Source organism: Furipterus horrens, unplaced genomic scaffold (genome assembly GCF_987537825.1).
Source record: "Furipterus horrens unplaced genomic scaffold, mFurHor1.1.pri manual_scaffold_3, whole genome shotgun sequence".
NCBI lineage: Eukaryota > Metazoa > Chordata > Mammalia > Chiroptera > Furipteridae > Furipterus > Furipterus horrens.
In genome coordinates, this window is record NW_028327173.1 from 45,950,573 (window position 1) to 45,972,321 (window position 21,749).

Below are 21,749 nucleotides of genomic sequence, written 5' to 3' on the forward strand. Positions count from 1 at the left end.
AGAGCAAGAATATTCTGTAGTCCTGGTTAGAGGTGGTGGGGGGCAATGAAAGACTACAGTCTGGGTTTCTTGGTTATGGTGCATCGGCTAACAGTATGGTCCTTTGTGTCCAAGGGCTTGCTTGGGTCTGGGTCCTGGCTCTACGGCTTTCCAGCTGCATGGCTTTAGGCAATTACTTAACCTCTCTGTGTCTCATTTCCTTATCTCGAAAAGGGTATTAATGATAGTGTCTAACTCATAGGGTTGTTTTTAAGATTAAATAAGTTAATGTGTACAGGGTGCTTAGAATGGTGCCTGGCACCTCATACATGCTCAAAAAATGTTAGCTGTGATCATCACTTTCTGTAGGAAATGGAGAAGATGGTGGCATTAAAAGAATGCTGTTACTGCATTTTCCTACATTATAAAAATATCAAATAATTTTTTGAGTTCCAAAATTTTGCCCATATCTACCACAATCACTTAGGATTACTCCCCAATCTCAAGCTGCTTACTCGAAATAGAAAACAGGCCATGCACTCCTCTCTCTGGCTTCTGATGTTTAATTCTGAGAGCCTCACACTAGACCAGGACCCAGAGGGGTGGAGAAGGTGCTTTGTTTTTGTTTTGTGGGAGGCAGCAAAAGTTATGCTCAGAATGAGTTGCCTTTGCTTGCCATTTATTTAGCACAGGTTCACTGTGAGAATTATAATAATTTTACAAGCCAATAGCATACGGGATAATATCGTTAATGAGCAAAATAAATAACATACTCCAAACAAGTACAGACGAATTATACTATTGTTCTAGGCAAAGGGAGAGAAAGGAATAAACTCCAAATTTAATAGGAGGTGCACATTTTTATAGGAGATGGCATTGGGCAGAAGAGGCAACCAGCCAAAGAGCAGATTTCCCCCCTTGCCAGCGCAATAGTAAAAGTCCCTGTTGCTAGAGCACGTTGCTAGGGAACAAAGACACCCGTGTTGGTAGGCGTCTGATCCCTTTCCCCCAGCCTTTGCAGGGTTTATCACCACTGTCTGCATGTAGTGCCTTGCCAAGACAGGAGCCAATGCCCCAAGTGTCTGCAGAGAGCTTTTAGGTTTCGCCCAAACTGAAACTCTCAAGTAGTCCTCACAAACTCTCAGTATTTATAGTCTGAATGTCCTCTTGCCATAGTTGCTTCTCCACATGTTCTCATCCGTACACCCCCGGAGGGCCCTTCCACTGCTTCGCTGCTGATTGCTTATCAAGGACAACAGATGTAGAATGATGACATCCTGGTATGACTTACTTCATTCTTATATCAAAGCAATGTGGAATGATGATATACTGACACAGCTTACTTCATACTTACATCAAAGCTACTTTTTTCTTTGTCATAAACACGTTGGATGAAGACAACTTCACTTAGGTCATAAACAAGTGGATTTGAAATTGAACCTATTACACAACAGGATGATGGAAAGAGCACTGAGTTTGGAGTCCAGATCCTGGCTTTGCCTTCTGTTAGCAGGGATGGGTCTGGCATATGCCTTCAAGTCCCCTGAATCACAGTTTGCCCATCCTGTTGTGCAAAAGCAATGGTAGGTAAAACTGCTGGGGGCTTAGTGCAAATCAATATTGCGTTAAAAACTAACAAATTGTGCTAGAACTCATATTCTCCACCACCATGCACTTGCAGTTTTTTAAGCCAATTTGCATGTAAGACTGTCTTTAATGATGTAGTAAAAGTTACTAACTTAGTTAAACCTTGACGTGTTTTTAATATGTCCTATATTGAGATGGAAAGTATAAATAAGCACCGCTGCTAACTGTTGAAGTACTATGGTTGTCAAAAAGAAAAACATTTGAGTTGTGAGCTGAACTAGACACCTTTCTACTTGAAAGAATGACTGACAGTCAAACTATGGTTAGTTATTCTGGAATATTTTTGAAATGAACAAAATGAGCCTGCCATATTAAGTAAACAGGAAATGATATTAATTGCCTATAATAAAATTTAAGCTTCTAAGAAAAAACTAAAATTTGGGGAAATATTTGGCCATTACCATGAGCTTGATAGCTTCCCAATTTTTACTGATGAGCTTGGTGGTGATATTACTGAATTTGATTTTTTAATATTACATAACCAGATGTGTCTACACTTGGAAGCTGCACATAACTCATTGAGCCAATGTTTAGTAAATGGGCACTGCAAAATCATATGTGGGTAAAAGATCTTTAAAGGGCAGGATAAACCAATTCATTTAAATGTAACAGATTATGAAAAGTTCTTTGATATGCCTTGAGATTTCACATAGCAACTAACCTTTAAAAACTATCACTTGTCGAATTTTGTTGTAGTATCAAAGAATAATATCCTTAATTATCTGAAAGGCTATTCAAATACCCCTCCCCAGTTCCAACTGTGTGGGGCCAGAATTCTTTTATATATTTCAATCAAATGACATATCTCAACAGATTGAATGCAGAAAGAAGAGACTCCAGCTGTCTGCTTTTAGGCCAAATAACAGATTTAGGACAATATAAAACAATGTCACTCTTCTTGCTATTTGTATTTTTCATTAAAATGTATTTATGTTAACAAGTAATGAGTTTATTTTTAACTATTCAATGCATTAATAAACAAATATTTTTAAATGATCTCTTTGAAGGACTCAATCTTTTAAAGAGTATATAGGGACCCTAAAACTAAAAAGTTTGAGAACTTCTGTCATAGAACATGGAATCTGGAGTCAAAATAATTTTTTAAAAATACCTTTTTTGAATAGTTTTAGGTTCACAGCAAAATTGAGAGCAAGATACAGAGATTTTTTATAAACTCCTTGCTCCCACACATAAAGAGCTTCCTCCATTATCAATGTCCTCCACCCAAATGGAATCTGTTAAAATTGATGGATCTACATTGACACATCATAATCACCCAGATACCTTAGTTTCCACTACTGTTCACTCTTGTGTTGCCTTTTTCAGAGTGTCATATAGTTAAAATAATAGAGTATGTAGTCTTTTCACATTGGCTTCTTTCACTTAGGGATATGCATTTAAGTTTCCTTCATGTCTTTCCATGGCTTAATAACTCATTTCCTTTTAATGCTAAATAATATTCTATTTGCGTGGATGTACTACAGCTTGTCCTTTCACCTACTGAGGGGCTTCTTGGCTGCATCCAAGTTTTGGCAGTTAAGTGAATAGAGCTACGAACATCTGTGTGCAGGGTTTTGCGTGAACATAGTTTTCCACTCCTTTGGGTAAATGCCAAGGGGAAAGATTGCTGGATCAAATGGTATGAGTATGTTCAATTTTGGAAGAAATTGTCAAACTGTTTTTTCAAAGTGACTATACCATTTTGCATTCGCACCAGGAATGAGCGAGAGTTTCTGTTGCTCCATGATTTTGTCAGGATTTGATTAAACTGAGGTACCCAGAGTTTAAGTAACTTGCTCAAGGTCACACAGATAGGTTGAGGTAGATCTGGATTCAAACCCAGTCAATCAAATTCCGGAACCCGCCTAATAGATTATTAACCACTATGCTTATATTAGCATTACTATATGATTGCTATTTTTTCTTTCTTTCCTACCAAGGGTGCATAGTTAACCATTTGCTAGATATAAGAAGAGACTTGAAAGTCATAAAAACAGCTCCATAAAGCCACTTGTTAATTACTCTCTTTATTCTCTAGGAACACCTGAAACCTCTTAGGAGCACATGTGCTTATAATCTATGAGCAAATGCATTCATGGATTGACTACATATACTTATGTAGGCTATAGAAACGTCCAAAGGCAGAGATCAGAATATAAATGTAAAGAAGCAAGGCAGTGGTCAAATAATTTATGGGCTTATGATTGTATTGTGAAGTATGATCATTCCTTGACTTCTGTGAGATGAGAAGTGTCACAGTAACACATGGGTGATGGCCATGCGTAATCTGTTTCCTACCACACACACCTGAGAAGTGCATGCACACTTGTCGTACGCTCCTTTGGGGCTGCCCAGATTTAGATAGCATCTCTCCCCAATATTTTTCAAGGAAAATTAAAGCAATTAATGAATCACTTATTTTTGGCATTTGTGAAAGCATTTCATGGATATTTAGGTGGTTAAAGTTAGCCATTTAGCTCTTTCAAAAAATAGGTTACATTTCAAAACAAATTACATCAAATTCACCAGATTTGCTATGCTTTGCCCGTGCTGTCCAGTGCAGTAGCTGCTTGCCACGCATGTCTATTGAAGCTTACAATTCAGTTGCTGGCCACTGCAGTCATATTCTATGTGCTCAGTGGCTCATCCCGGGACCATCATTATAGAATGTTTGATTGGACAATGCTGCTAGACAGTAGGTAAAGGTGCAGTGGTGACCAAAACTTTCTAGATTATAGTCTTGCAGAGAAGACAACCACTTAAAAAGCCATCCTAGGTTGGGGGTGGGAAAGGGATGGAGGACAACAGGAAGGTATAGAAGGGGGGTATCTACCCAAGGATGGTTGGTCAGGAAAATGAAGACAAAGGAGGCTCTATGTACATGAATAATGGACCAATTAAAAAAAAAACACTAAACTTAATTTTAAAAAATAAGTTATTTTTTCAGCAATTAATATCAGATGATGTTTAAAATATTAATTACTGAAGAATAAGTTTAAATAAAATTTACCTTATTATTAAAACATGTAATGTGATAAGTCTCAAAAGAAGCCAATGCAAAATGTACATGCAATATGATTTCATTTATTTGAAGTTCTAGAACAGGCAAAATTAGTCTTTGATAATAGAAATCAGAGCTGTTGTTGCCTCGAATGGGGGCAGGAGAGTGGGTGGGGGCAGGGATTGATTGCAGAGCATCTTGGGGCTATCTTCTGTTATGTTGATGATGTTCTATATCTTAACAGGTGCATTGGTTACCTGAGTATATGCATCTATCAGTACTCATGGAACCGGATAACTTAAGAGCGGTACATTTCCTGGACTGTAAATCATTTCTCAAAAATTGAATGCCTAGCCCTTGCTGGTGGCTCATTTGGTTGGAGGGTCATGCCATACACCAAAAGGCTGTGGGTTTGATTCCTTGTCAGGCCACATACCTAGGCTGCAGGTTCAATCCCCAGTGGGTCAGCGACCTGGCTTATATGATCACTGGCAGGAAGATTTCTGACATCTTTTCTGATTTCGTGCCATTGGGCTAGGTCCTCAAATAACATCATTTCATTCAACATGGTTTCATTATGATGTTGATAAGGTGCGTTAGGAACTTAAGTCTTGTTTATATCAATTAGCTATGGGAAAATTGGTTTAGTTATATGTTGTTTCCCTTAAAGTTGCAGAACCTATGGATGGCATTAAGTAACTTACTGTAAATAATATTGCTTCTGCTTTTCTAGTTTTCTATGCTTTCTTTCTTATCAAAAGTGGACAAGCTAGAAGGATCTTTGCCAGAATGTTAAGAATGGTGTTTTGGGGGGGAGGGTAGATATCAGGTGAATTTTACTTCTTTTTCTTCTTCATTGTATTGCTTGAGTCTGTAAGAAGGACCATGTATTTTTTTTTAATACCTTGAAACACAGCATCTCGTTTTGTCTTACCCTGAACAGTACACTTCTTCATGGGTATTATACAGTCATTTGAAAACTGGGTTTTATACCATGGTTAGTAACATATTTCCTTCCAAGCAGCAGGCTCTGTGGATGATTGCTTGATAGTCAGGGAGTCTTGGTGAATGAATAATTTTGTGCCTTGTCTGTCTCCACCATTGTGTTTCTGTTCAGTCTCTCTGTGGTCTTGGGGCGCCGTAGAGTAGATTTGGGGTGCTTGGAAGTGCTCTACAGCTGTCCACACGTCTCACCTGCCTCCTTCACCCTGTGCTCATAGATTCTTACCTGACCCTCGATGAACCCATGAATAACATCACCACATCCCTGGGGCAGACGGCTGAACTACACTGCAAAGTCTCTGGGAATCCGCCTCCTACCATCCGCTGGTTCAAAAATGATGCGCCTGTGGTCCAGGAGCCCCGGAGGATCTCCTTTCGGGCAACCAATTATGGCTCTCGGCTACGGATTAGAAATCTGGACACCACAGACACCGGCTACTTCCAGTGCGTGGCAACCAATGGCAAGAAGGTGGTTTCTACCACTGGAGTTTTGTTTGTCAAGTTTGGTAAGCAGCCTCCTACTGGGAATGGCCTTTGGCCCTCAGCTTCCATGGGGGTGGGGAGAGAAGGGGGGAGCCCGTACTGAGAATGTGCTACATATCCAGCAACCCTAAGGCTGGCACAGCTGTACACATTTTACAACTAAGTAAACCAAGGCCGAGTAGTTACCTACCATGCTCAGGGTTGCCCAGCCAAGCAACCAAAAGAGCAGGAGTGGAGCCCAGACCTGTGATCCCCCAGCCCCTCCTCTAAACCACCATGCCAGTGAGAGAAAAGCTGGAAAGATTGACAGCACACATGCCCCATTTTTGTCCTGCTGCCATCCAAGACCCCACGCTGTTGCAATCAGTGGCCAGGTGCAATCACTCAGCCTCCCATTGGAAACTCCCTGTATCCCTTGAGGACACCCACTCTCCTGACTCATTTTTAGCACTTGAATTAGCATTTTTTTTCAGGCCCTGAACTATGGGATACAGACAGGTTCTCACTGGTATGCTTTTTTGTAGCGGTGGTAGGTGGAGAATTGGAGCAAAATAATACATCCCAGAAAAATAACACCTCAGGGAGGTCGAGAACTTTAATGGGTAGTGGTTTGACTGTACCCATGCTCGCCATCCAATAATCCAGACTGACTGTTGCCTTTGTTTTTCTTTCATTCCTTCAGGCCCCCCTCCCACCGCAAGCCCAGGATCCTCGTAAGTACTTCACTCTTCTTTCTTGTCATTTCTGAGTGTTTCTCCAGAGAGTTTTAGGGCAAAGGCAGTGTTCACTGTTTGGACCAAAACACAGTGTTTCCAGACTGCACTCCACTTTGCCTGCCCTCATTCCACGTTGCTTTTTCCTGATATGAGGTTCACAGGAGACCAGCATTGGCAGTCATCTCAAGTGTGGTGATGTTGATTCTAGACGATCAAAGCAAAAATCTCTTACATTTACTATTTGAAAATGAATCTAGCATGATTTACAATAATAAGTGTGGTAAAATCAATAAAATGATACAGTGCTGTCTTAAGAACTGGTACTCTGGCCTTTCGCTTAAAGAGGTCTGTTCTATTTCTGCAAGCTTGTCTGTTGCTTTTGTCATTGAATAGGTCAACAGTTAGGTGATCACTTCATTTTTATTCCCTTTAAGAACTCAGAGGCAGAACTTCTGACTCACATAGAGGAAGAAAGCCCTGTGACTGGGTTGAGAGTTACATAAAGTTTGATTCCTTTTGAGTCCCTTGTAAATGGAGTCTAAAGATCCAATTTCTTTCACTAACATTGTTGTTGATGCATTTGTCTTTTTTTTTTTTTTCTAGCTAAGGGATTATCTTCTTTTGCTCCATGAGTATCCACTTGAGGCATTTTTTATGTGTATTTTTATTTTAGTGAGCAAGACCCATTTATTAAAACTCTTGGTCTGCAAGAAAATATATTTTATATTTTGTAGACTTCTGAAATAAAATTCACTGGGCTCTGCCATGAGAACATCAAAATATCTGACTTAGACTGTACCTGTGGCAAACATAACACCCACTTTATTTGCTCTAATCCCCTCTGTGCCACTAATTACAATGTGGGATATTTTAATATATTTGTGTGTGTCTGGAGGCCTAGTGGCCCATAATCTCATTAATAAAATAGGTAGTGGGTAAAAATAAACATTGGCCATCAGCCACACTGTTCTATTTCATCAGCTGGTTAAATGCGACTGTAAGAGAAATCTCTAAAATTACCCAGGTGCTAATTGCATCCTACTTGCCCAGGTAGAAAATGTTGATTGATCTAAAACAGGTCAGAAGTTTGGTCACTCTGCCTTGCATTTCTTGAAGTTACTCTCCCTCTCTCTCTTTTTTAAATTTCACAATTGGTTGATACGTGGAATCCTTTTGAAGCCTTATTTAAACAAAGATTACAACTTTTGTTACTTGCTGTAAAAATGCTTCCCACCCTGGTACCTTATTTGTTCCTGTTAATCTGTGTTTCAAATGAGGTTGGTAATCTGTATCCCGGGTTGATTAATGTGGTTCACTAATCTGCCTTTATTACTCATTAAGCACTGAGCTGTTGACTTTCTGCCTGTTGTATTTGCATCAGAAAGTTCCTTTCTTGTTATCAAATTGTTTTAAAACACTTGTGTCCTTTGTTTCTGAAGTTTTTTTTTTTTTCCCTGCCACCTTTCTGATGAACCAATTCTGTCTCATGTGGTTTTTAATTTTATACAAAGATAGTACAGTAGTTCACTCTTATCCTTGCAGGGCACATTCCAAGACCCCCACAGATTGCCTGAAACCACAGATAGGACTGAACCCTTTATATCAACGGTTCTCAACCTGTGGGTCGCGACCCCTTTGGGGGTCGAACGACCCTTTCACAGGGGTCACCTAAGACCATCGGAAAACACATATACAATTACATACTGTTTTTGTGATTAATCACTATGCTTTAATTATGTTCAATTTGTAACAAGGAAAATACATCCTGCCTATCAGATACTTACATTACGATTCATAACAGTAGCAAAATTACAGTTAGGAAGTAGCAGCAAAAATAATTTTATGGTTGGGGGGTCACCACAACATGAGGAACTGTATTAAAGGGTCACGGCATTAGGAAGATTGAGAACCACTGCTTTATATGATGTTTTTCCCTGAACATACATGCACCTTACAGCTTCTCTTTGGCATATCCAAATTGTCAGCTTCACTGCTCTTGCTCTCTGGGGCCATTATTGCGTAAAATAAGGATTACTTGAACACAAACACTGCGATAACAGGATAATTGATCTGATAACTGAGATGACTACTAACTGACTAAAGAGCAGATAGCATAGAAAGCATGGATACAGTGAACAAAGGGATGATTCAAGTGCTGGGCAGGATGAGGAGGAATCAACTTATGCACTATTTATTTCTGGAATTTTCCACTTAATGTTTTTGGATCAAGGTTGACTTGAGTGAAACTGAAACCATGGAAAGCAAAATTGCAGATAAGGGGTTGCTGACTTCTGTTTACCACTTTCTTGGGCTGATGTCTACAGAGAGGGTATTGAAGTTCTTAAAAGATGTTCAACCATAGCTAAACATATCTTTTGATGTTAGGCACCTCTGTTTTATCTTAATGCCAATTATCCAACATGTTACTCAGCAAGAGAATGGAATGTATATATGCCATTTTTGCTTAGAGGGAGCCACAGTATATGCAATAGAAATTGTAAGTCCCAAGAAGCTTCTGGAAGTTTAATCTTCATCCTAGTTGTGGCATTTTCTGTTGATGCCCTGCTTTCTCTTTCCCCCAGAAACCAACAACGTATCCCACTTTTTTTTTTCTTAGCTGCCACTACTTAACCCTGTCTCTAAGAGTTCCTCTCCTAAGACTAACTCCCAAATAGAATGCTCATTCCCTTCCCTGTCCTCAGAGCCTCCACCAAGCAGCCAAACCTCACTACTGTGGGACATTAGAACATAACAGAATGATAGCCGTGGAGAGTATCACATTTAGGACTGCTCCAAAAGTCTTATGTCAAACTGCACAGTACTTCTTCCAAGATAGGAGTGAAGAGGTTATAAAACTGCTCTGGCACAGCAGAGTCATGGCAAGGAGATCAAATGCAAGTCCATGCACAACTCTTAATGCTGGAACAGTGAAATTTACATGTGTGAAACATGGTGAGAGCTAAGTGCCATCTGCGGCCACAGGGCTGGTTCTACAAGCCCCAGCTGGGAAGGGCTTGTCCCTTAGGACTGTGGCCCAGGAAGACAAAGCATATGAGGTACTTGTCACTCCCTCTAGGGGCTGCATTAGGTTTTCACATGAAGCTTATAGGATGGCATTTTAGTTTGTAGTAGGAGCCAGTCTGAGACATTAGTAGTTTGGCTTCTGTTCATAGCTCCAGGCTTTATTTCCTTCTGTCATTGCTGGGTTCTGGCCTGCCTCTAACAATTCCAGGGCCTGGGGCATAAGCACAAGTGGAGGCCTACATACCACACATCTAAATATTTAAGAGTTATAAATCAAGCTAGCGAACTGTTAGATGAAATATGTTCTATCCTCCCACGTTGACAAATATACTTTCATCATGACAAAATAAAAAATACACTCAGAGTTATGGTTTTATCTGACTGAAAGCCAGGAACTATAAAAAATGACTACTTTAATTATTATTATGCATGTCTTGGTGTTCTGTTAACAGTCCAGAGATATTATATATAATTCATAGATTGTTAAATATTAGTTTTGTTAAAATTTTTATGGTCTTCATTTCAGCAAAATGAATACCCATGTTGTTTCACACAAGATTTTTACATAATGTGTATTTTTTGGACAACAATGCCAAACGAGACAAACGTTCTTGACTCACTGTAATTCTTACTTTTTAAAACTAATTTTAATTTGGAGAATCTATGCTTCCCTGAGAGAGTAGCAGCTATAATTCTCAATGAAATTCCTAAAGCACTACTTAAATTTGCTAAGAATTTTAGCAAATGAACTAAGAACTTTGCATATCATGTTCAAATGTAGTAATGGGGCTATATGATAAATAACCAGTATTACAGAATATATTACAAAGTATAATTTCATCATAAAATCAGTATCATGTTTTACACATTATCCTATATGTGTACATGTTTAAGAGTAATATGAATTTTTTAATGTATTAATTTTCTAGGGCTGCCGTAATAAACTCCCAAAGCTGAAGGGCTAAAACAAAAATTTGTCTCCCTGTTCTGGAGGCTAGAAGTGCAAGGTCAAGATGTAGGCAGTGTTGGTGCCTTCTGAGGGCTGTGAGGAAGACTTTCTTCTGGTGATTTGCCAACATTCTTTGGCTTGTAGAAACATCACTGCAATTTCTGCCTTGATACTCACATGCATTCTCCCTATGTGTCTTTCTTTGGACTTCCTCTTTTTGTGAAAACACCAATCATATTGTCTTAGGACTCACCCCAATAACCTCGTTTTAACTTGATTACCTCTGTAAAGACCCTATTTCTAAGTAAGATCACATTCTGAGGTACGGGGTATTAGGATTTCAGCATATGGATTTGGAGGTGACACAATTCCATCCATAACACTTAATATTGCAAAATTTTCCCCACCCATGTGAAACTTGCAAATATTACTCTAATTTCTAAGAACTTAAAAAAGCACTGATTGCAGTATAAAGAAAAACAGGAAAATAGATGCTTGGTAATATTGGGAATGATAGTTTGCTATGTAAGGATCTATTGCAGCTCTGGCCAGGTAGCTCAGTTGGTTGGAGCATTCCCCGTACACCAAAAGGTTATGGGTTTCATCCCAGGTCAGGGCACATACCTAGGTTGCAGGTTCTATCCCTGGTCAGGGTGCGTACAGGAGGCAACCAATCGATGTTTCCCTCTCACATTGATTTCTCTCTCTCTCTGTCTCTCTTCCCCCCCCACCCCCTCCTTCTCTCCCGACCTCTCCCTTCTTTGTCTAAAATTAATAAACATAGCCTCAGGTGAGGATTTTTTTTTGACTGTTGCATTCAAACTAGGAAGAAGAATTTGAAAATTGATTAATTTCCTTTTTCTCTGGCTGAAGTACCTTTGCCAGTGCTATTCTTCCTGCGCCCCAAATAGCATCTGTCTCCTCACTGGCAGTGGCACAGTACACAGACCTTCACAGTGTATCTTCTCAGTTGCCTCGTTACATGGACGTAGGGCAGGAGGTGTAGAGAAGTGACCCCCTGGGCCAGAACAGCGCCAGTCACAGGAGTGGGTGTTAAAAGTTTTGCGTATACTGTGCCAGCACTGAGTGCCAGGTCCCAAGAGGCAGAGGGTCCCTTGTGTACTCTTTACTCTTAGTAAATAATTTTCTGTGTACTTTTTGTATGTGGGCTCAGGGCAAGAATTCAAATTCTTTTTCTTTCTCCTCCTACTCCTTTTTCTTCCTTCTTCTCCTCCTCTTCCTCCCTCTTCTGCCCTTCCTTCTCCTCTTCCTCTTCTTCTTCTGCAGTTTTACTGAGATGTAGTTCATTTAGCACAAAATTCTCCATTTAAAGTATAAAACTCAATGTTTTTTAGTATATTCAGAGTTGCATTACTATCTTATTTTTTAAATTTTATCTTTATTGTATTTGTTTCCATTACCATTTAGTCCCTTTATACCACACTGCTGTTCATGTCCATGAGTCCTTTTTGCTCAATCCCTCCCCGCCTCACCTGCCCTCCAGCTGATAACTTATTTTAGAACATTTTAATCATCTCAAAAAAAGACTCTTCTCAGCCCCTGATAGCCTTTAGTCTACTTCCTGTCTACAGATTTGCCTATTCTAGATATGTCATATAACTAAAATCATACAATATTTGTTATTTTTGTATCTAGCTATTTTTAATTATTATAATGATTTTGGGATTCATTTACATTATAGCATGCATTGGTACTTAATCCTTTTAATGGCTGAGTAATATTCATTGTATGGCTATACCACATTGTCCATTTTTCTGTTGATGGATATTTGGGTACCTTCCATGTTTTGCCTATTCTGAATAATGTTGCAGTGATCATCCCTGTACAGGTAGGTGTTTTTGAGGAGGTGTTTTCAATTTGGGGAGTCATATACCTAGGCATGGAATTCCTGAGGCATTTGGTAATTCTGTTTAACTTTTTCAGGAACTGCTAAACTGTTTTCCAAAGGGACTGCTCCATTTTACTTGTGTATTTCTCCAAGGAATGTATGCGGGTTCTAATTTCTTTACATTCTCTCCAGCACACATTTTCCTTCTATTTATGTTTTATTATTGTAACCATCCTAGTGGTTGTAAAGTTGTATTTTATTGTGGTTTTGATTTGCATTTTCCTAATGATGAATGATGTTGAGAATCTTTTTATGTACTTGTTAGCCATTTATATATCGTCAGAGAAATTTTTGTTCAAATTCCTTGCCCATTTTTTGATTATGTTACTTGTCTTTTTCTCTTAAGTTGTAAGAGTTCTTTTTATACTTTGGATACTGTACCCTTACCCAGTACATGATTTACAAATATGTTTTTTACTCTATGGCTATCATATCATTTTCTTGACAGTGTTCTTTGAAACACAAGTTTTTAATTTTGATGGAGTTCAATTTATCTTTTTGTTTGGTTGTTTGTGCTTTTGAGAAACCATTGCCTAAGCCAAGGTGACAAATATTTACTCCAATCTCTTCTTCTTAGCGTTTTAGTTTTATAGCAGAGATGGGGTACATGTGGAATGTGGTAAGATGACATTTGAGGATGACTTAAAGGAAGTAAGAAAGTAGTGCTTCCAAATTCCTGATGGATATTGATCTTTGTAATCTCAGATCAATAGGTTGGAATTCCTGGGAATTCTCAGAAATTTAAGAAAAATGGAAGATGCTTATATTTACTTGCATGTTTCTAATTAATTATGATTTTCTATAATAATAAACAGTGAATCACTTTTCTCTGTTTATTTTTGTAAAATAAAATCCAGTAGAATTAAAGAGTTTTAGTTTTATAGTTTTAACTCTTATATTTGGGTTTTTGATCCATTTCAAGTTAATTTTTGTATATGATATGAGGTAAGAATCCAGATTCATTATTTTGCATATGTAAATCCAGTCATCCCAACACCATTGGTCGAAAAAAGTATTCTGTACCCATTTAATTGTCTTGGCAACCTGTTAAGAATCAACTAACCAAAAATGTATGTGTTTATTTCTGAACCGTCCATTTTACTCCATTGATTTATGTGTCTAACTTTATGGCATTTCCTCTTTTTTTGCTTATTTTTTATATTAAATGTATTGGGGGTGATAGTGAGTAATAGGATTATATAGGTTTCAAGTGTCCAGCTCCTCATAGTCTTGATGACTGTAAGATCTGAAATCAGAAAATGTAAGTCCTCTATATCATTTCATGTTCCACTGGAAAAACAGAGCCAGTAAAACTTTATATGTATGCATATGTAAAGAGATTTATTGCAAGAAATTGGCTTACGTGATTGTGTGGACTGGCTAGCCAAGTTTGAAATCTACAGGGCAGAGTGTCAGGAAAGGCAGGCTAGACACCCCGGGCCAGATGCTCATGCTGCATTCCACAGGTAGAATTTCATCTTCCTCGGGAAAACTTGCCTTCTGCACGTAAGGCCTTTCAACTAATTGGATCAGGCTCACTCTTTTATTTAGGATGCCCTCCTAGAATTAATCAGCTGATTGTAGATGTTAATCATATTTACAAAGTACCTTCACAAAGTAGTGTTTGACTGAATAACTATGGATGATAGCTTGCCAAGTTGACACATGAAACTGATCATCATATCCTCCAACACTGTTCTTTCTCAAGGTTTTTTTTTTTTTTTGGCTATTTTGAGTGCCCTTGCATTTCCATATGAATTTTGGGGTCAACTTGTTAATTTTTGCCAAGAGGCACCTGGGGTTTTGATAGGGATTGCACTGAATTTGTAGATCAATTTGGGAAGTATTGCTACCTAAACAATATTATATCTTCTAATCCATGAAATGGGGTGTCTTTCCATTTACTTAATTTCTTTCAAGGATGTTTTGTAGATTTCAGGTTACATGCTCTGCTCTCTTTATGTTAAATTTATTCCTAAATATTTTGTTTCTCATACAATTGTAAGTGGAATTGTTTTTCTTAATTTCATTTTCAGATAACTCATTGATATTCTATGGAGACATAACTGATTTTTGTATAGTATATTGATCTTATATCCTGCAATCTTGCTGAACTCATTTATTGGTTCTAATGTTTCTTGGGATTTTCTGTATATAGGATCATGCAATCTGCACATAGAGATTATTTTATTGATCACTTTTCAATGTTGATGCCTTTTATTTATTTTTTTCTGCCTATTTACTATGGCTAGAACCCCTAGTACAATGTTAAAGAGAAGTAGTAAAAACTGACATCCTGTCATTTTTTTTAAATCTTAAGGGAAAAGTTTTCATGATGCTAACTGTAGGTTTTTCGTAGATGGCCTTTATCAGGTGAGGAAGTTCTCTTCTATTACTATTTTGTTGTATATTTTTATTATAAAATAGTGTTAGATTCTGTCAAATGCTGTTTCTGTGCTAATTGAGATGATTGTGATTTCTTGGTCCTTTATTATATTAATGTTGTATATTATACTGATTGATTTTTTTATGTTAAGCCAAGCTTACATTCTTGGAATAATTTCTACTTGGACATGGTGTATATTTCCTTTTATATGTTGCTGGATTCAGTTTGCTAGTATTTTGTTGAGGATTTTTGCATCTATTTATGAAAGATATTGGTCTGTAATTTTCTTGTGATTTTTTTTGTCTAGTTCTGATATCAAGGTAATACTGGCCTCTTGCATTAAGTTAGGAAGTAGTCTCTCATCTTCTATTTTTGGGGAAGAGTTTACAAAGGATTTGTGTTAATTATTTTTGAAATGTTTGGTAAAATTTACGAAGCCATTTGGGCCTGAATTTTTCTTTGTGGGAAGTTTCAAAATTACCAAGTGGACTTCTTTACTTGTTTTAGGTTTACTCTGATTTTCTGTGTTTCTGAGTAAGTTTTTGTAGTCTGTATCTTTCTAGAAATTTTCCCATTTCATTTAGATTACCTAAATTGTTGGCATAGAGTTGTTCATAGTTTATCTTATCATCCTTTTAACGTCTGTAATATAAGTAACAACGTTTCTTCTTTTATTTCTGATTTTAGTAACTCATATTTTTTTTATTGTTCAGATTAGTTAGTCTAGCTAAAGGGTGTCAATTTTATTGATTTTTTTCAAAAAGCTAACTTTTACTGAAAAGTGGACCTTCAAATAATGTAGCATGGCAACTCTCAAAATCAGAACACCTCCTCTCTGCTGTTGCTGTGTGCTGCTGTTGTTGCTAATTGCTTAGTGACTTTCCTTGAACTAATTCATGGTAGTCTGTATTCCCTGACCTGTAATCTACAGAACTCTCTGCTCAGCTAGGTTAGTGATCAGATAACTACTGGACAGAGATCGCCTTACACCTGTAAGTCTTACCCCCTTTCTCTTGGGGTCTCATGTGTACTTTGGGGCATCCCTTCAGCATTCCAGCAGTTTATAACACTGCCTTTGCTTTCATTTCCTGCTTGAGCAGGGCCAGAGGTGAGACAGGAGGGCTTTCTCGGGTCTCTCCTGGGCATGCACCCAGCCCCTCATATGAACATGTTCTTCTATATCCCCAGAAATAATAATAATGTTGGAGTTTTTCAAAGCCTCTGTGAACATCTCATTCCTTAGATCCTTCCTTTCAGCTTTTGAGCTCTTTGGCCAGGCTCTTATTTTCTCCAAATGGTATTGCTACCCCAGGCTGCTATGAGATTATTATTTTATTTTATTTTATTTTTAATGAATGACCTGGGACTAGGGCCTCTCTCACTGAGAAGCTCTGAGTCCAGTTGAATGAAGATAATTCCTTTAAATCAGACTTTTGCAAATTCTGCTAGCCAGGTCAAACTGTGCCAATTCTTGGAGATGGGGCTTTTGAGGCACTCCAACCCCTCTGCCTCCTCCAGTGACTGGCAGACTGTGGTTTTCACAGCAGCTGTGGAGGGGGAGTTGCTGATGTTTAACGTTACTTCAGAATTCGGGAAAGGGAGGTGGGAATAGGGCAAAGCCAAGATCCACAGAACTCTGTTGTTTCTAAATTTTAGCCACAACCCTTCTCTCCCATCCCTTTAAAGTAAATGCTTCTCAGAGTATTGTAAGTCTTTGGCTAATCTGAGATCTGAAAATGTAGATTATTTTTTCTGCCAGTGTTTTTATATGAAGCAACAGACTTTGGGCAGTCATTACTCAGTCACTCCATAGTTCCCACTTCCACAAGGGCCCTCTTGCCCATATCTAAGGACCATCCAGGGTAGATGATGTCTTAGGAAGCCTGTGAGGCCTGAGGTCATTGTTCTTTATGACAGCTTCTGTTTGTTGAACCTCTCCCCCAGAATGAGACAATGAACTGAGATCCTTTATATGTATCACCTTTCTTCTCCAAAGCTGCAACCCCCGGAAGGTATTTTGACCCCCATTATCAGAAAGGCTTGTATAAGTTAAATGGCTTTAATTTATAAGTTTGTATCTGATTTCTTTAGTTTTAATTTTTTGGAATCCTTAGATTTATTAATTTGACCCTAGTGAGGCCTGGAGCACCAATATTATATCACTCATGTTTGCTCGAGGCTTTCTCCTGGTATATATCTTGAACTTTCTGAAGCAAAAAGATCCAATCCAACAGACACTAAGAATTGATTCAGTTCAACAAATTTTTTATCAGTTACCTACAAAATGCCAGGCTCTCAGCCAAACTGTGGAAACTACAAAGAATAAACTTTGCCCTCAAACTGCTTCCCCAATACGCTGGGGGTTGGGAAACAAACGGGCCATCCATAGCATCAGCAAGCACTTTCAGCCACTTGACCTTCTCCAGCTCCTGCCACCTCCTCTCAGCCACTGTCATGCCTTGTTTGAAACTATACAGCAGCCTTGGTACTGATTTTCCTTCTTCCACTCTTACCACCTACAGACTAGTTCGCATTATAGAAATCAAAGTGAGCTTTTAAAGATATCTTCTTCGTGTATTCTTTTAAATTAGTGTTTTGGGTTTCTCCAGATACATAGCCAGAAGTGGAACAGCTGGGTCATAAGGCAGCATTATTTACAATCGCCGAGATATGGAAGCAACCCAAGTGCCCATCAACAGAGGAGTGGATAAAAAAGCCATGGTACATACACACAGTGGAATATTGCTTGGCCATAAAAAAGTGAAATCTTACCATTTGTGACAGTATGGATGGACCTAGAGAGCAGGGGTTCCCAACCCCTAGGCCATGGCTGTGGCCTGTTAGGACCCAGGCTTCACATCAGGAGGTGAGTGGCAGATGCGTGAGCAAAGCCTCATCTGTATTTATAGCTGCTCCCCACCACTTGCGTTACTGCCTGAGCTCCGCCTCCTGACAGAGCAGCAGTGGCATGAGATTCTCACAGGAGTCTGAACCCTACTGAGAACTGCACACGCGAGGGATCTAGGTTGTGTGCTCCTTATGAGAATCTAATGCCTGATGATCTGAGGGAGAGTGGAGGCAGTGGTGCCAGCAATGGGGAGCAGCTGCAGATATAGATTATCATTAGCAGAGAGGTTTGACTGCACAGAGACCATAATAAATCAGTTGCTAGCCAACTCATATCAAAACCATGTCAGTGAGTGGCAAGTGACAATTAAGCTGTATCTGGTGACAAGCTTCGAGTCAGAATCCAACACTTATTTTAGTCCTCCCATGGCCCACCCATTATTTATTTACCACTTCCATCCACGCCTCTTTCCTGCGCTGTGCTCTTGTCTCGGTCACAGTTTGGTAAGCCCACATGCTAACCCTTGCATGTGGTGAGTTGTATAATTATTTTATTATATATTACAATGTAAGAATAATAGATATAAAGTGTACAATAAATGTAGTGCACTTGAATCATCCGGAAACCATCCCCCACTTTCCATTCTGTGGAAAATTGTCTTCCATGAAACCGGTCCCTGGTGCCAAAAAGGGTGAGGACCAGTGACCTAGAGGATCCTATGCTATGTGAAATAAATCTGTCAGAGAAAGACAAATACCATATGATTAGACTTATATGTGGAATCTAATGAACAGAATAAATGAACAAACAAAATAGAAACAGACTCATAGATACAGAGAACAGAAGAAAAGGAAAAGAAAATAAAAAAAGAAAAAAACAACAACATCTAAGGGTCCTCTTCTACAAGATGGTAATGACAGTACCTACCTCAGGATTGTCCTTAGCAGTAATGAGACAATGAATATAAAGTATTGATACCTGGTAGAATTCAATAAATATTCCTCAAATGAGTGAGATAGTATTTGTTGACTGACTTGATTATCTCACCTGTCTTAGGGCATAAGAAAAATCCTAGTATGGGACCTGGTATATAATTAAGTTTCATGAATTTAAGTTGCATTTCTTTCTTTTCCTTCGTCCTCTGAGGGCTCCTTCAGGAGTCTATAAAAGGGGCATGTAAGACACAAGCTTCTGTCTCGTAGGGTGGTTGTGAAGATTAAATGAAATAATAAGAGAATGTGTTTAAGGTACTTAGCACTGTAGTTGGCACATACTAGGAGCTTAATAAGGTTATTGACATCATCATCATCATCCCTATCATCACCACCACATCATTATCATCATTATCATTGTTATTTGAGCAAAGACACTATGCCTTCTTTCCAGCCAAAGCCCTTCTGGACAATATTCCCTGCTGTAAACCCCAGTAAGAGACCTTGAAGCCTTTATTTCTTTTTCTCTCATTGGCTAATGTCCCTTTGTGCAGAAAGACCAAGTGAATTCTTTACTTTTCTTACCTGCTTCCAAGTCTCAGCCACAGTGAAGAAGTGTAGCTGGGTGCTGGCCCAGCCCAGGAAGTGATAATGTAATTTTTCGACTCAAGATAAATTCGAGGATAACTTTCAACACAAATACTCAGGCAGTTAGTTCAGGGGTGGAGGTGCCTTGCAGAGAGGAGACCAAGACGTCACTCAGCAGCTGGGCCAAAACACAAGGGGTCATTGCTCCAGGGAAGTAGCTAGCCTCCATGTCTTCATCCAACTGCCTGAGACTCAGCACTCAGCAGAGAAGGGGCAGATGGAGGGAATGTGGAGAGATTAGATAAGAAGGATTTCCCAATCCCAGTGGGGGACAGTTCTGAAAGTACAGAAGGTTGAAAAGCCAAGCTGTTATATCCCAATCTACCCCCATCACTCAACAATCCCCACTGAATGAATAGGGTGTGGAAAGCTTCCAATTAAAACGATACTTGAGAATATTGGCAAACATATTTTTGTGTGCAGGGTGCATTTAAAGAGAGAAGAGGGAAGATAAGTCCTTGCTTTCTAGAAGCACAGGTTCTGAAAGCTTGTCCACCAGACCATGAGCTTCTCAGTCTGTGTGATAGTCATGAACATATTTCCACATCTAGTATGGCACCTAGTACACAGTGCATACTCAACAAATGTGTGTTAAATTGAACTTCAAGAGTCCCTGTTCTGAAATCTTTTCTTCACCTATCACAAGGTTTTATTCATTTGCTCAACACATTTTTATCAAGCTCCTTCTATGTTCCAGGCCTCTGATTCTTAGAAGCTGTTTTTAAGTCATACATGTGGGTGCCAGGCAACACAAGCAATCTAAAATGCCTCATTGTACATCATTTCCACTTTCCCTTTCTGCATTGATGAGTATTAACACCAGCTTCTGCTATAAGTTACAGAGCAAGTACTTTTCAAGCACTCACCCAGCTCTGGCTGTGGGTGAACAGAAAGTCCCAGAGTAACCGGGGTGTGGTTTAGAGCACTGCTCCTGAAATTGGGATGCGTGTGTACATCACCTGGGGATGTGGTTAAAGGGTAGGTCTGGGACAGGGCCTAAGACTCTGCATTTCTAACATGCTCCCAGCCATGGCTGGTACAGCTAGAAGAAAGGACTTAGACAAAAGGCACAGGTCGTGTTCTAGTCTTTCTCCGTCATTCATTAGCCAGTGAACCCTGGACATATTGCTTGCCTTCCTTAGATCCCAGCTCCTTTATTTGCAAACTGAAGAACTTGAATTCAGTGTCATCAAAGAGTTACTCTAACTTTAAATTTTGTGACTCACTGAAACTGAGTTTGCTGTTTTCTTTATTAGAGTAAGACCTCTTCAAGTTCTGGATTTCATGCAGTTTGCTATTGGGCTCTCTTTCTCTGCTTTGAGGTGTTAGGAGTTCTCTTTTATCTCTCATGTGCTTCCATCCTGCCCATTCCGAGCATGAGGTTGTACAGTTAGATCTATCAGTGAGAATACTTTTACAGAGAACTCCCACATGAGAAAACCCCACCATCATGGTCACCAAGTTCTGAAGGGGCATGGTATTGTGACTTCCTGGGCCAAGCAAAAATAAATGTGCATTTTGCTGGTCAGTAGCAGGATCCGTTGGCCTCCTATTAAATAGTGTAGCATTCCCTCCCATATTTCTTTGCTAGGCTCCTGCCTTGCAGGCTGAGTGCCTCTGTATGAAGTTGAGCAAGGGGATTGCGGCAGGAGGCAGTGCGACGCAGAGGTGGACACAGCCCTCTGATGTCTTCACGTGGGTGTTTATAAAGTGCTGATCTGATGATCTCGTTGCCTCACTAGCAGGCCTTGAAGGCTGATGGGAAAATTAAGGACACTGGTTTGCATATGTGACTTGTGAATATAAGTTAATGATTAAGGCACACATTCATAGAGCTTTCTAAGGGGGAAAAGAAATAATAAATCTTACAACAAACAATTAATGAATAAACCTGACTGTGCTAAAGGGTAGCTAAGCCCAATTGGTCAGTTCTTTGCATAAATGAAATTTGCCTTTGATATTTTTCAACTTAATGTTCAGGTTTCTTCTCTCTTTGGTCTCTGATATTTGGTGTTGATAATCAGTGTCAGTGTTGACAATTTCTCATTGTTTCTCTCTCTCTCAAATCCATACACACACACACACACGTGCACACACACTTATACATACTCCCAAAGCGACAGCCAGGGTCCCATTACCTCGCAGCCTTTCTCAACTCAAACTATACATTAAAATATCCCAGGGAGCTTTAAAAATTACCCATACCCAGGCTCTTCCACAGACAA

General features: G+C 39.1%; 1 protein-coding gene across 1 annotated transcript in view; it reads left to right on the forward strand.

Moving 5' to 3' along the window:
• ROR1 (ROR family WNT receptor 1) overlaps positions 1-21,749 on the forward strand; it is a 167,989-nt gene that overhangs the window by 28,123 nt on the left and 118,117 nt on the right. The window contains exons 2-3 of the mRNA XM_090269562.1: positions 5,848-6,135; positions 6,795-6,825. Coding sequence (XP_090125688.1) covers positions 5,848-6,135; positions 6,795-6,825 — 319 coding nt within the window. The remainder of the gene's footprint in view (positions 1-5,847; positions 6,136-6,794; positions 6,826-21,749) is intronic.